Source organism: Oncorhynchus masou, chromosome 26, assembly GCF_036934945.1.
Source record: "Oncorhynchus masou masou isolate Uvic2021 chromosome 26, UVic_Omas_1.1, whole genome shotgun sequence".
Lineage (NCBI taxonomy): Eukaryota > Metazoa > Chordata > Actinopteri > Salmoniformes > Salmonidae > Oncorhynchus > Oncorhynchus masou.
Window position 1 is genome coordinate 2138726 of NC_088237.1, and position 13848 is coordinate 2152573.

The following is a 13848-nucleotide window of genomic DNA, read 5'->3' on the forward strand; positions in this document are numbered from 1 at the left end:
TCAAATATTTTGGAAGCTTGCTTCAGAGCTCAGGTATTTTCTGTATACCAGGGGGCAAATTTCTTGTGACTACTGTTTTGTTTTTATGGGTGTGACTGCATCTAGGATATTACTCAATGTTAAATTAAGATCCTCAGTTAGGTGGTTAACCGATTTTGTACTCCGACATCCTTGGGTCTGAAAGGGCATCTAGCAATCTTTGGGTTGTAGAAAAATGTATTGCATGGCTTTTGATGATCCTTGGTTGGGGTCTGAGTGGATTATTTGTTGAGATTGCAAACGTAATAAAATGGTGGTGTGATTATCCAAGTCCAAGATTATGAGGAAAAACCTTTCCATCCAGAATATTTATTCCACAGGACAAAACTAGATCCATGGTATGACTGTGGCAATGAGTAGGTCCGGAGACATGTTGGACAAAACCCACTGAGGCGATGATGGCTACGAAAGCCTTTTGGACTGGTTCTGTAGACTTTTCCATGAATATTAAAGTCACCAAATTAGAATATTATCTTCCACGACTACAAGGTCTGATAGGAATTCAGTGAACTCAGTGTTTACAGGCCCAGGAGGCCTGTAAACAGTAGCTATAAAAAGTGATTTAGTAGGCTGCATAGCTTTCATGACTAGACGCTCAAAAGATTTTAATTTTTGTTTTATTTTTGTGAATTGAAATTTGCTGTCATAAATGTAAGCAACACCTCCGCGGAATGTGCAGGGAATGTGGCCACTACTGTAACCTGGAGGAGATGCCTCATTTAACTTCTTAGTGATCCCTTCCCGCTCAGATCCCGGTAATTGATTTGACAACATCCAGTGAAATTGCAGCGCGCCAAATTCAAAAACAAAAATACTCATAATTAAAATTCACAAAACATACATGTATAATACATCAAAATAAAGCTTAACTTCTTGTTAACCAAGCCGCAGTGTCAGATTTCAAAAAGGCTTTACGGCGAAAGCAGACCATGCGATTATCTGAGAACAGCACCCCGCATACAAACACATGAAAATCAGATTTCAACCAGCCAGGTGCGACACAGAACTCAGAAATAACAATATAATTCATGCCTTACCTTTGAAGATCTCCTTCTGTTGGCACTCCAAAAATGTCCCAGAAACATCACAAATGGTCCTTTTGTTCGATAAATTTCTTCTTTATATCCCCAAAAATGTCAATTTATTTGGTGCGTTTGATTCAGAAAATACACCGGATCGAAATCGCCCAACATGACTACAAAGTATCTAATAAATTTTCTGTAAACTTGGTCCAAACATTTCAAACAACGTTCCTAATCCAAACTTAGGTATTGTAAAACATAAATAATCGATACAATTTAAGACCGGATAAACTGTGTTCAATACTGGATGGAAACAAAGTGAAGTGCGGTCCACCTGGAGTGACACATGGAAAGAACAAGGCTACTTCTTCATTTCTCAAAAGAAAAACATCAACCAATTTCTAAAACATCTAGTGGTAGCCATAGGAACTGCAACCAGATTCCTATTAAAAAGGGATTACCATAGAAAACTAATGGAAAACAGATTGACCTCAAAAAATTTTTTCCTGGATGGATTGTGCTCTGGGTTTCGCCTGCCAAATCAGTTATGCTCACAGTTCAAACGGTTTTTAGAAACTTCAGAGTGAAACTTCTATCCAGATCTACTAATAATATGCATATCCTAGCTTCTGGGCAGTTTACTTTGGAAAATGCTGCCCCCTATCCCTAAGAATTAACACAATAAATGTATCAGGCTTGAGCCATGTTTCAGTCAGGTCAATCACGTCAAGATTATGATCAGTGATTAGTTCATTGACAATGACTGCCTTGGAAGTGAGGGATCTAACGTCAACTAACCCTATTTTGAGATGTGAGATATCACAATCTTTTTCAATAATGACAGGAATGGAGAATGTCTTTATTCCAGTGAGATTGCTAAAGTGAACACCACCATGATTTGTTTTGCTCAACCTAGATCGAGGTACAGACATGGACTCAATGGGGATACCTGAGCTGACTACATTGACTGTACTAGTGGCACACTCCACCGAGCTGTCAGGCTGGCTAACAGCCTGCTGCCTGGCCTGCACCCTATCTCATTGTGGAGCTAGAGGAGTTAGAACCCTGTCTATGTTCATAGATAAGATGAGAGCACCCCTCCAGCTAGGATGGAGTCCGTCACTCCTCAGCAGGCCAGGCTTGGTCCTGTTTGTGAGTGAGTCCCAGAAAGAGGGTCAATTATCTACAAATTATTTTGGGAGGGGCAGAAAACAGCTTTCAACCAGCGATTGAGTTGTGAGACTGCTGTAGAGCTCATCACTCCCCCTAACTGGGAGGGGGCCAGAGACTATTACTTGATGCTGACACATCTTTGTAGCTGATTTACGCTGAAGCTATGTTGCACTTGGTGACCTCTGACTGTTTCATTCTAACATCGTTGGTGCTGACGTGGATAACAACATCCCTATACTCTCTACACTTGCCAGTTTTAGCCTTAACCAGCACCATCTTCAGATCAGCCTTTACGTAGCCCTGCCCCCAGGTAAACAGTATGATTGCTGGATGATTCTTTTTAACTCTAATATTGTGAGCAATGGAGTCGCCAATGACTAGGGTATTCAATTTGTCAGAGCTAATATTGTGAGGCTTCGGCGGCTCATACCCTGTAACGGGCAGAGGAGAGACATGAGAAGGCTCGGCCTCTGACTCCGACTCCTTGCTTAATGGGGAGAACTGGTTGAAAGTGTCTGTAGGCTGAATGAGCGACACCGGTTGAGCATGCTGACAGCATTTCTTTCCAGAAGCCTTGAGAAAAATTGTCTGTCTGTGGGGACTGTGCAGGGGGAATTCATACTACTATCTGTACTAACTGGTGGCACAGACGCTGCTTCATCCTTTCCTACACTTAAAATTGCCCTTGCCTAAAAATTGCATCTGAAGCTGTGCTTGCAACACGACTATCCTCACCATTAGGCAATAGTTATCCTGTAAATTATGAGTACAGCGACTGTAATTAGATGGCATAGTGTTAATGTTACTGCTTAGCTTTTTTGGCTGGTGGAGGTCCTGTGGAACCATGTCCAGATAAAGCGTCCGGGGTGAAAAAGTTGAGCGAGGAAAAAACAAAGACGTTGGTAAATGTATTAAAAGTAAAAACTGAAAAGTTAGCCAAGTAGCAACAAATATCACAACAGCATGGAGACAAATCTGGAAGTTGAGGGCAGGGGTCACTTACAGGACATAGATCAGTGATATATTGAAGGCACAGTATGTACGATTTACAGCTGCTCAATAGTTGTTTCGATTGATGATATATTTTACTCATTGATTCTTGATACTGTCATTTATAATTGTCTTATCAGCCAGTAACCTTACCATCACTGGTAACACTTTACTTGACCCCTAGTGTCATAACACATTATGACACGGTCATAATATGTCATAACAGCTGGCATACTTTGTCATTGGTCATAACACTGTCATTATGTCAAATCTGCTCCTGCCACACCCCATAGTGGACATCTGGTGTATCCTTGACCTGCAACCATTCCCCCAGTACACTCTCTCTCTCCCTCTGTGCATGTGATTGGAGACATGTGTGCTGAAGTCAGAGCAGATCCCCACCAGCTGCAACCTGCCTGTGACTTGTCACCCAATGCATTATTTCTGGACTACAAAACTGCAGCAATTTCAGAGGTTCAATTCACTACACCTGTGCGCTGGTCTGAAGCCAGACAATGCATCTTTGTTTTGGTTTGTTGCTATTGCAGCACTCTTCAATTACTGGCCAGCCACTTACAATATTTGACTGATGCAGTGTATAAATGCTAAAATGTGAGACAGACAGACACATAAGCAAGTTAACAATCGAACATACACACACACCTCTGATATTTTGTAGCCTACACTAATTGGAGACGTGCAAGTAGGCCTACTTGAGCCCCTGTAAAATCGAACTTTTTCTACAGGATGTGTAATCAGGTGCATTTCTGTAAGTATTACAAATATTAGGGTGAAGTCAGTATTTCTTATCTTGGCACACATCTGTTGCCCTTCCCTGTGTAGCCTATCTCACCACAGTTCTCTTTCCTATAATTACCCTTCAGCACCCCAACCCGATGCCTAGCCTACAATAAATGTTTTTGTCTTGGCAACGGAAGGCATGTGTGTGTGTGAGAGAGAGCGATTTATTGGTTTTCACTTTTGTTTATTATCTATTTCACTTGCTTTGACAATGTAAACATATGTTTCCCATGTCAGTTAAGCTCTTAAATTTAAATTTAATTGAGAGAGGAAGGGGTAGAAGGAGGGCGGGGTGTAGTCTGCAGGGTGATTGCGATCTTCCTTCTCGTTCATCCCTGGGTTAGCCGACTGCACGCGTGAAAGGGCTTTTTCTCCCAACGATGGAACATTTTGCAGTAGGCCTATTCTGCTTGCTTTCGAGAGGCACTAGCTTTGGCATTAGGTAATGTTATGCTCTGGCGGGCACAGTCCATTGCGGTCCTAGAGCAACACGGATAGATATGTGTGAGAAAGGTTTAGTATATGTCCCTTTGTTGTTCCGCAGGATTTGAGAGAGCGGGAGAGAGATGGCTTCGCGATCCAGCCACTGGAATCGTCAACAGCAGTGGTAGAGAGTCTGTCGCGCTCGCCCCGCCGTCGATGTTGCTGTCTGTTGCACGATGAGCGTAGCTCTGCAAGATTTGCGGAACAACGTAAGTCTGGTAATGATCATATTTGATCATCTTCTCAAACATAATGTTACTCTTCTCATAATGAGAGAGAGCGCAGCGAACTCGCGTACTGTATGTGATCGAAACCCATTGCAATCAATCACCATATTTATTTGATCGGGTTTCTTACAGCTAAAACAATTTACCAGTCATGATTCGAATATGCCTTGTTTATATTCTGCACATGTTATAGGCTATGCGGACAATAATGCTCGAGCAGATTCCCAGGTAGGCTTTGGTCCTCCTCATATCCATCATAAAATACTGTGTTCGGTGCTCACTGCACATGATGGAATTAGTGCGCTTGCTCTTTCCATACAAACGTCGGTATTTTTTCATAATTTATCAAAATGATTTCATAAGAGAAGGTGCAGCCTCAGCCACTCATGCTTTTCCCCAGCATAGGACTACATGTTATTTACGTTTAATAATTTGATTGTATATATTTGAAGTTGTTAGAGCACATTGCTTAGTCCAAGGCCCATGGGCTGACACCATACCAGTAAATAGTCATAGAAAGGTTGAGGTTTTATTCAGTGTCATCTTGTGTGGGGCCCTAGGCTTGATCAAACATGGATGGTGTTTGCTACCTCTGGCTACATTATTTAGCCTAGATTAATTGTATTGTGGGCAATTGTAAACAGAGGTGTTTCAGAACCACATTTGCATGGGCTTTAGTTCTGCAGGCTCACACAGTTGTGGAGCTTAGGATACCCTCGGTCTGAACCTCAGTCGGTTGCACTAGCTTATAACTAACCTAGGCCTGACTTGTTTATTTTTAACTTTTCCATTTTGCTTTTTCCTTTGTGCTTGGTTTTGAACATAATGTATATCTTTTTTGTCTCGCTACTGGATCTTGTATTTTGTTGACTGGGTGTGCCTTGCCCAGACACTTTGATTATGTAGGCATGGACATGATATGGAACTAGAGTAAAGCCACGTAGGCCGTCATTTTAAATAAGAATTTGTTCTTAATTGACTTGCCTAGTTAAATAGAGGTTAAATAAATAAAATGTATTCTACCATGATAACCAACACACAGCTGTTGACCGGTAACACAGGATAGGTTATGTAGAGATTCCAGTCTGACAGGCTGTACCTGTTGTTGGTGATGTTGCATTGTGTCGTCACCTAAATATTATCGATGTAAAAATGCAAAACATTTGCATCTGTTAAGTATTGAAACAGTATTATGATAACAAAGTGAGATGTTAAATGTGTGTTGTGATCCAACAGATAAGGCTATCTAGGTCAAATATGGGCTGGATAGTCTGTCCTGTCCTGTCTGTCTGTCTGTCTGTCTGTCTGTCTGTCTGTCTGTCTGTCTGTCTGTCTGTCTGTCTGTCTGTCTGTCTGTCTGTCATCAAAGAGAACAGGTAAAGTAGGCCTACTGTATGGGTTCGGTATGGAGGCATATGGCTCTTTATAGGCCTGTCTGTAATGTAGGCCTAAGGAGCTGGAAGAGCGGTCCCCGACCACTGTCCAATATGCCGTGAATCAATTAGTGCCCTGTAGTCCCCGGGGTGATTTCTGAATATCTTCATGATTTCTCTAATGAACATCATTAATAACGCAATCTGTGCACTGGGTCACGGTCGAGCAGGCTGTCACCCGCTAGACACACCGCGCACTAACTCAAAATTATCTGAAAATACTGTGACGAGGCCTCTACTGTTCCCAGTACCTGTGTTAAGAAGACCAATGGTATTTACACTGCCTCAAAGGGCTGATCTTATCACACTTTAGAATGTAGGACATCAAAGCACCTCAGGTCTGTCCGCATAGTAACATGCATAGACATGCACACGTGTGTGTATGTCATGATATGCTTACTCGCACAGGAGTGAGTAACATACGTTTACATACACTGAACAAAATATAAATACAACGTATAAAGTGTTTCATGAGCTGAAATAATGGATCCCAGAAGTTTTCCATATGCACATAAAGCTCATTTCTCTTAAACAATGTGCACAAATTTGTTTACATCCTTGTTAGTGAGCATTTCCCCTTTGCCAAGATAATGCATCCACCTGACATGTTTGGCATATCAATAAGCTGATTAAACGGCATGATCATTACACAGGTGCATCTTGTGCTGTGGACAATAAAAGGCCGCCCATAATGTGTAGTTTTGTCAGACAACGCAATACCACAGATGCCTCAAGTTTTGAGGGAGTGTGCAATTGGCATGCTGACTGCAGGAATGTCCTCCAGAGCTGTTGCCAGAGAATTGAATGTTTATTTCTCTACCGTAAATTGGTTCCAACGTTGTTTTAGAGAATTTGGCAGTGCGTCCAACCGGCCTCACAACCACAAACCACGTGTAACAACTCCAGCCCAGGACCTCCACATCCGGCTTCTTCACCTGCGGGATTGTCTGAGACCAGCCACCCAGACAGCTGATGAGACTGTCTCAGTCAGTTATGGTATGGGCAGGCATAAGCTAAGGACAATGACCGCAATTGCATTTTATTGATGGCAATTTGAATGCACAGAGATACTGTGACAAGATCCTGAAGCCCATTGTAGTGCCATTCATCCGCCGCCATCACCTCATGTTTCAGTATAATAATGCACGGCCCTGTGTTGTAAAGATCTGTACCCAATTCCTGGAAGCTGAAAATGTCCAAATTCTTCCATGGCCTGCATTCCCACCAGACATTGAGCACGTTTGGGATGCTCTGGATCGACGTGTACAATAGTGTGTTCCAGTTCCCGCCAATGTCCAGCAGTTTCGAACAGCCGTTGAAGAGGAGAGGACAACATTCCACAGCCCACAATCAACAGCCTAACCAATTCTATGTTAAGGAGATGTGTCTTGCTGCATGAGGCGGTCACACCAAATACTGACTGATTTTCTAATCCACACCCCTACCTTTTTTGTTAACGTATTTGTGACCAACAGATGCATATCTGTATTTCCAGTCATGTGAAATCCCTAGATTAGGTCCTAATTTATTTATTTAAATTGACTGATTTCCTTATGAACTGTAACTCAGTAAATTCTTTGAAATTGTTGCATGTTGCATTTATATAACTTATTATAAGGCTTATGATAATAATATCTCTGTCTAGCAAATTTAACTGATTTAATTCAGGATCATTATGAGATGATGCTATACTATACATGCTTACAATGTGGAGGAAATGCATTAAAGGGAACAATCCAAGATTTGAAAAGCAACAAAGCCGTCACCCAAACACTTGTTTTGTTAAACAGCTGAGGGGGCTGGAGAAATGTTAGCACTCTGAAATTCATAGACAGTTGTATATTGCCTGTATCCGCTACGGATCCGCAGTCAAACGACCACCCCTCATCACTGTCAAACGCTCCCTAAAACACTTCTGTGAGCAGGCCTTTCTAATCGACATGGCCCGGGTATCCTGGAAGGATATTGACCTCATCCCGTCAGTTGAGGATGCCTGGTCATTCTTTAAAAGTAACTTCCTCACCATTTTAGATAAGCATGCTCCGTTCAAAAAATGCAGAACTAAGAACAGATATAGCCCTTGGTTCACTCCAGACCTGACTGCCCTCGACCAGCACAAAAACATCCTGTGGTGGACTGCAATAGCATCGAATAGTCCCCGCGATATGCAACTTTTCAGGGAAGTCAGTAACCAATACACGCAGTCAGTCAGGAAAGCAAAGGCCAGCTTCTTCAGGCAGAAATTTGCATCCTGTAGCTCTAACTCCAAAAAGTTCTGGGACACTGAAGTCCATGGAGAACAAGAGCACCTCCTCCCAGCTGTCCACTGCACTGAGGCTAGGTAACACGGTCACCACCGATAAATCCATGATTATCGAAAACTTCAACAAGCATTTCTCAATGGCTGGCCATACCTTCCTCCTGGCAACTCCAACCTCGGCCAACAGCCCCCCCCCCCCCCCCACAGCTACTCGCCCAAGCCTCTCCAGGTTCTCCTTTACCCAAATCCAGATAGCAGATGTTCTGAAAGAGCTGCAAAACCTGGACCCGTAGAAATCAGCTGGGCTTGACAATCTGGACCCTCTATTTCTGAAACTATCCACCGCCATTGTCGCAACCCCTGTTACCAGCCTGTTCAATCTCTCTTTCATATCGTCTGAGGTCCCCAAGGATTGGAAAGCTGCCGCAGTCATCCCCCTCTTCAAAGGGGGAGACACCCTGGATCCAAACTGTTACTGACCTATATACATCCTGCCCTGCCTATCTAAGGTCTTCGAAAGCCAAGTCAAAAAACAGGTCACTGACCATCTCGAATCCCACCGTACCTTCTCCGCTGTGCAATCTGGTTTCCAAGCCGGTCACGGGTGCACCTCAGCCACGCTCAAGGTACTAAAAAATATCAGAACCGCCATCGATAAAAGACAGTACTGTGCAGCTGTCTTCATCGACCTTGCCAAGGCTTTCGACTCTGTCAATCAGCATATTCTTATCGGCAGACTCAGTAGCCTCGGTTTTTCTGATAACTGCCTTGCCTGGTTCACCAACTACTTTGCAGACAGAGTTCAGTGTGTCAAATCGGAGGGCATGCTGTCCGGTCCTCTGGCAGTCTCTATGGGGGTGCCACAGGGTTCAATTCTCGGGCCGACTCTTTTCTCTGTATATATCAATGATGTTGCTCTTGCTGCGGGCGATTCCCTGATCCACCTGTACGCAGACGACACCATTCTGTATACTTCCGGCCCGTCCTTGGACACTGTGCTATCTAACCTCCAAACGAGCTTAAATGCTCTTAAACGCTAGTAAAACCAAATGCATGCTTTTCAACCATTCGCTGCCTGCACCCGCACGCCCAATGAGCATCACCACCCTGGATGGTTCCGACCTAGAATATGTGGACATCTATAAGTACCTAGGTGTCTGGCTAGACTGTAAACTCTCCTTCCAAACTCATATCAAACATCCAATCTAAAATCAAATCTAGAATCGGCTTTCTATTCCGCAACAAAGCCTCCTTCACTCACGCCGCCAAACTTACCCTAGTAAAACTGACTATCCTACCGATCCTCGACTTCGGCAATGTCATCTACAAAATAGCTTCCAATACTCTACTCAGCAAACTGGATGCAGTTTCACAGTGCCATCCGTTTTGTTACTAAAGCACCTTATACCACCCACCACTGCGACCTGTATGCTCTAGTCGGCTGGCCCTCGCTACATATTCGTCGCCAGACCCACTGGCTCCAGGTCATCTACAAGTCCATGCTAGGTAAAGCTCCGCCTTATCTCAGTTCACTGGTCACGATGGCAACACCCACCCGTAGCACGCGCTCCAGCAGGTGTATCTCACTGATCATCCCTCAAGCCAACACCTCATTTGGACGCCTTTCGTTCCAGTTCTCTGCTGCCTGTGACTGGAACAAATTGCAAAAATCGCTGAAGTTGGAGACTTTTATCTCCCTCACCAACTTCAAACATCTGCTATCTGAGCAACTAACCGATTGCTGCAGCTGTACATAGTCTATCGGTAAATAGCCCACCCAATTTTACCTACCTCATCCCCATACTGTTTTACTTATTTACTTTTCTGCTCTTTTGCACACCAATATCTCTACCTGTACATGACCATCTGATCATTTATCACTCCAGTGTTAATCTGCAAAATTGTAATTATTTCGCCTACCTCCTCATGCCTTTTGCACACAATGTATATAGACTCTCTTTTTTTCTACTGTGTTTTTGACTTGTTAATTGTTTACTCCATGTGTAACTCTGTTGTCTGTTCACACTGCTATGCTTTATCTTGGCCAGGTCGCAGTTGCAAATGAGAACTTGTTCTCAACTAGCCTACCTGGTTAAATAAAGGTGAAAAAATAAAAAAATAAAAAATAGATGCAAGGACTGACCATCCCTGTCATGCGATCAAAATGCTATATTTTTAAACCATGTTTTTGAAGCAAAACGCGTATACATTGTCATACGTCTCTGTGTGGCCTCAGCCTCAAATAAAGTGTTAGCATTTGCTTTGCTGTGGCCAGTTGAGGGTGTGATTGGAAAGGCCAAGACTGAGTGATGGCTGGAGAAGGAGGCCCTTGAGTGACCTGAACCCGGGGTTTATCAGGGCTGGGTATCCTGTGTGTGCGTGTGTGTCCTGCCTTAGGGCGGTGGGGTGAGCTCCTTCCTGTCTGAGGCAAGACTCTCCATCTGTCCTGGATCCATCGGTAGGGCTGGGGAGGTCATTGGCCTTGTTCTAAATAGCACCCTATTTCCTACAAAGGGCTGGCCAAACGTAGTGCACTATCTAGAGAAAAGGGTGCCATAATTTGAGATTTTACAAAAAAAAAATGTAATAACCCTATGCAGGCTCATCATCAAGACTTTCAAAACACTCCACTTTTGTCGCTGACTGTCATCCACTTTATCATGTATCCTAAAGTGGGATGGGGTCTGTTTTCTTTTCCTCTGTTTACTGCTTTTTATTTACATTCTCTCTGACATATTTTAAGTCCTCTTCACTCTCTTCCTCCATAACATCTCTCCTGGCAAATCTTACTCCTTCCTTGTCATCTGACAACATCTCTCTCCCTCTCTCTCGTTCGTTCGTTCGTTTGTTTGTTGTTTAACATTCTGCCAACTCTGCACTGTAGCGCCTGTGATGGACATGAGAGGAGGGGTGAATAGGCATGAGGGGGTAGTTGTAGGTATGAGCAGGGCCCAAAGTTTGATATTGACCACATGACCTGACCAGAAACAACTCTGGGCCTCAGTTATACACTATAAGCTTAGGCCCCTGTAAGGTCACATACTCAGGGCCCCATAGAAATGAGGTTAAGAAGTCAATTTTTTGTTGTGGCTGGTTTGTCTAGGCTAGTGGAAAACACCATCACCTTTTAGCACTTATCTGCTGGTCTGCATGGGATGGAATCCTCATCCAGCTTTGTCTCACAAATGTCTCCTCACTTCTTTGTCTATCTACACTATCCTGCCTGTGCAATATAATACCTAAAACATACCTAGGGGGAATTACACTTTTCGCCTATGTGTGTTGTCGTCCAATATGTATTGTACATGCTACTAAGTATTTAATGTAAGTATATGTTCATACACTACTGTTCAAAAGTTTGGGGTCACCAAGAAATGTCCTTGGTTTTTAAAGAAAAGCACATTATTTTTTGTCCATTAAAATGACATCATCAAATTGATCAGAAATACATTGTAGACATTGTTCATCTTGAAAATGACTATTATAGCTGGAAACGGATGATTTTTAATGGAATATCTACATAGGCAGACATAGGCCCATTATCAGCAATCATCACTCCTGTGTTCCAATGGCACGTTGTGTTAGCTAATCCAAGTTTATAATTTTAAAAGGCTAATTGAGCGTTAGAAAATCCTTTTGCAATTATGTTAGCACAGCTGAAAACTTTTGTTTTGATTAAAGAAGCAATAAAACTGGCCTTTAGACTAGTTGAGTATCTGGAGCTTCAGCATTGCTGGCCTTCTAGGAGTTGTAAAGAAAAAGCCATATCTCAGACTGGCCAATAAAAATAAAAGATTACAAGATGGGCAAAAGAACACAGACACTGGACAGAGGAACTCTGCCAAGAAGGCCAGCATCCCGGAGTCGCCTCTTCACTGCTGACGTTGAGTCTGGTGTTTTGTGGGTACTATTTAATGAAGCTGCCAGTTGAGGACTTGTAAGACGTCTGTTTCTCAAACCAGACACTCTAATGTACTTGTTGTCTTGCTCAGTTGTGGATCGGGGCCTCCCACTCCTCTTTCTATTCTGGTTAGGGCCAGTTTGCACTGTATTTCTGATCATTTTGATGTTATTTTAATGGACAAAAAAAGGGCTTTTCTTTCAAAAACAAGGACATTTCTAAGTGACCCCAAACCTTCACATTATTGGATTCGGGCTATTTCAGCTATACCAGTTGCTGACAGGTGTATAACATCAAGCACACAGCCATGCAATCTCCATAGACAAACATTGGCAGTGGAATGGCCTTACTGAAGAGCTCAGTGACTTTCAATGTGGCACCATCATACAATGCCACCTTTCCAACAAGTCAGGTAATCACATTTCTGCCTTGCTAGAGCTGTCCCGGTCAACTCTAAGTGCTGTTATTGTGAAGTGGAAATGTCTAAGAGCAACAATGGCTCAGCCGCAAAGTGGTAGGCCACACAAGCTCACAGAATGGGACCGCCGAGTGCTGAAGCGCAAACATATTGTCTGTCCTCAATTGCAACACCCACGACTGAGTTCCAAACTGTCTCTGGAATCAATGTCAACATAAGTACTGTTCGTCGGGAGCATCATGAAATGGGTTTCCATGGATGAGCAGCCGCACACAAGCCTAAGATCACATGCGCAATGTCAAGCATTGGCTGGAGTGGTGTAAAGCTCACCGCCATTCGACTCTGGAGGAGTGGAAACACTTTCTCTGGAGTGATGACTCATGCTTCACCATCTGGCAGTCCGACGGACCAATCTGGGTTTGGCGGATGCCAAGAGAACCCTACCTGCCCAATGCATAATATCAACTGTAAAGTCTGGTGGAATGGAATAATGATCTGGGGCTGTTTTTCATAGTTCTGGCTAGGCCCCTTAGTTCCAGTGAAGGGAAATCTTAATGCTACAACATACAATGATGTTCTAGATTATTCTGTTCTTCCAATTTTGTGGCAACAGTTTGGGGAATGCCCTTTCCTGTTGACAAAGCATGACAATGCCCCCGTTCACAAAGCGAGGTCCATACAGAAATGGTTTGCCGATATCGGTGTGGAAAATTGACTGGCCTGCACAGAGACCTGACCTCAACCCCATCAAACACCTTTTGGATGTATTGGAATGCCGACTGCGAGCCAGGCCTAATCGCCCATTATCAGTGCCCGACCTCATTGATGCTCTTGTGGCTGAATGGAAGCACGTCCTCGCAGCAATGTTCCAACATCTAGTGGAAAACCTTCCTGGAAGAGTGGAAGCTGTTATTGCAGCAAAGGGCGGAACAACTCCATATTGATGCCCATGATTTTGGAATGAGATGTTCAACGAGCAGGTGTCCACGTACTTTTGGTCATGAAGCGTATCACTACATGTAGTTCCCTTAATCTTGTAGACTTGCGGACTGTGTACAGTGTGTTTGTACAAGACACCTGGAGAATTGAACACGGTTATTG

General features: G+C 43.4%; 1 protein-coding gene across 2 annotated transcripts in view; it reads left to right on the forward strand.

Moving 5' to 3' along the window:
- Positions 1–4365: 4365 nt before the first annotated feature.
- Positions 4366–13848, forward strand: part of LOC135514639 (endothelin-converting enzyme 2-like) — an 83654-nt gene continuing 74171 nt past the window's right edge. Inside the window, exons 1-2 of one of the 2 annotated variants that reach the window (XM_064938089.1) lie at positions 4366–4467; positions 4570–4726. In XM_064938089.1, the coding sequence (XP_064794161.1) occupies positions 4685–4726 (42 nt within the window). In that variant the 5' untranslated portion in view covers positions 4366–4467; positions 4570–4684. The remainder of the gene's footprint in view (positions 4468–4569; positions 4727–13848) is intronic. The other variant, XM_064938090.1, reaches the window with a different exon arrangement.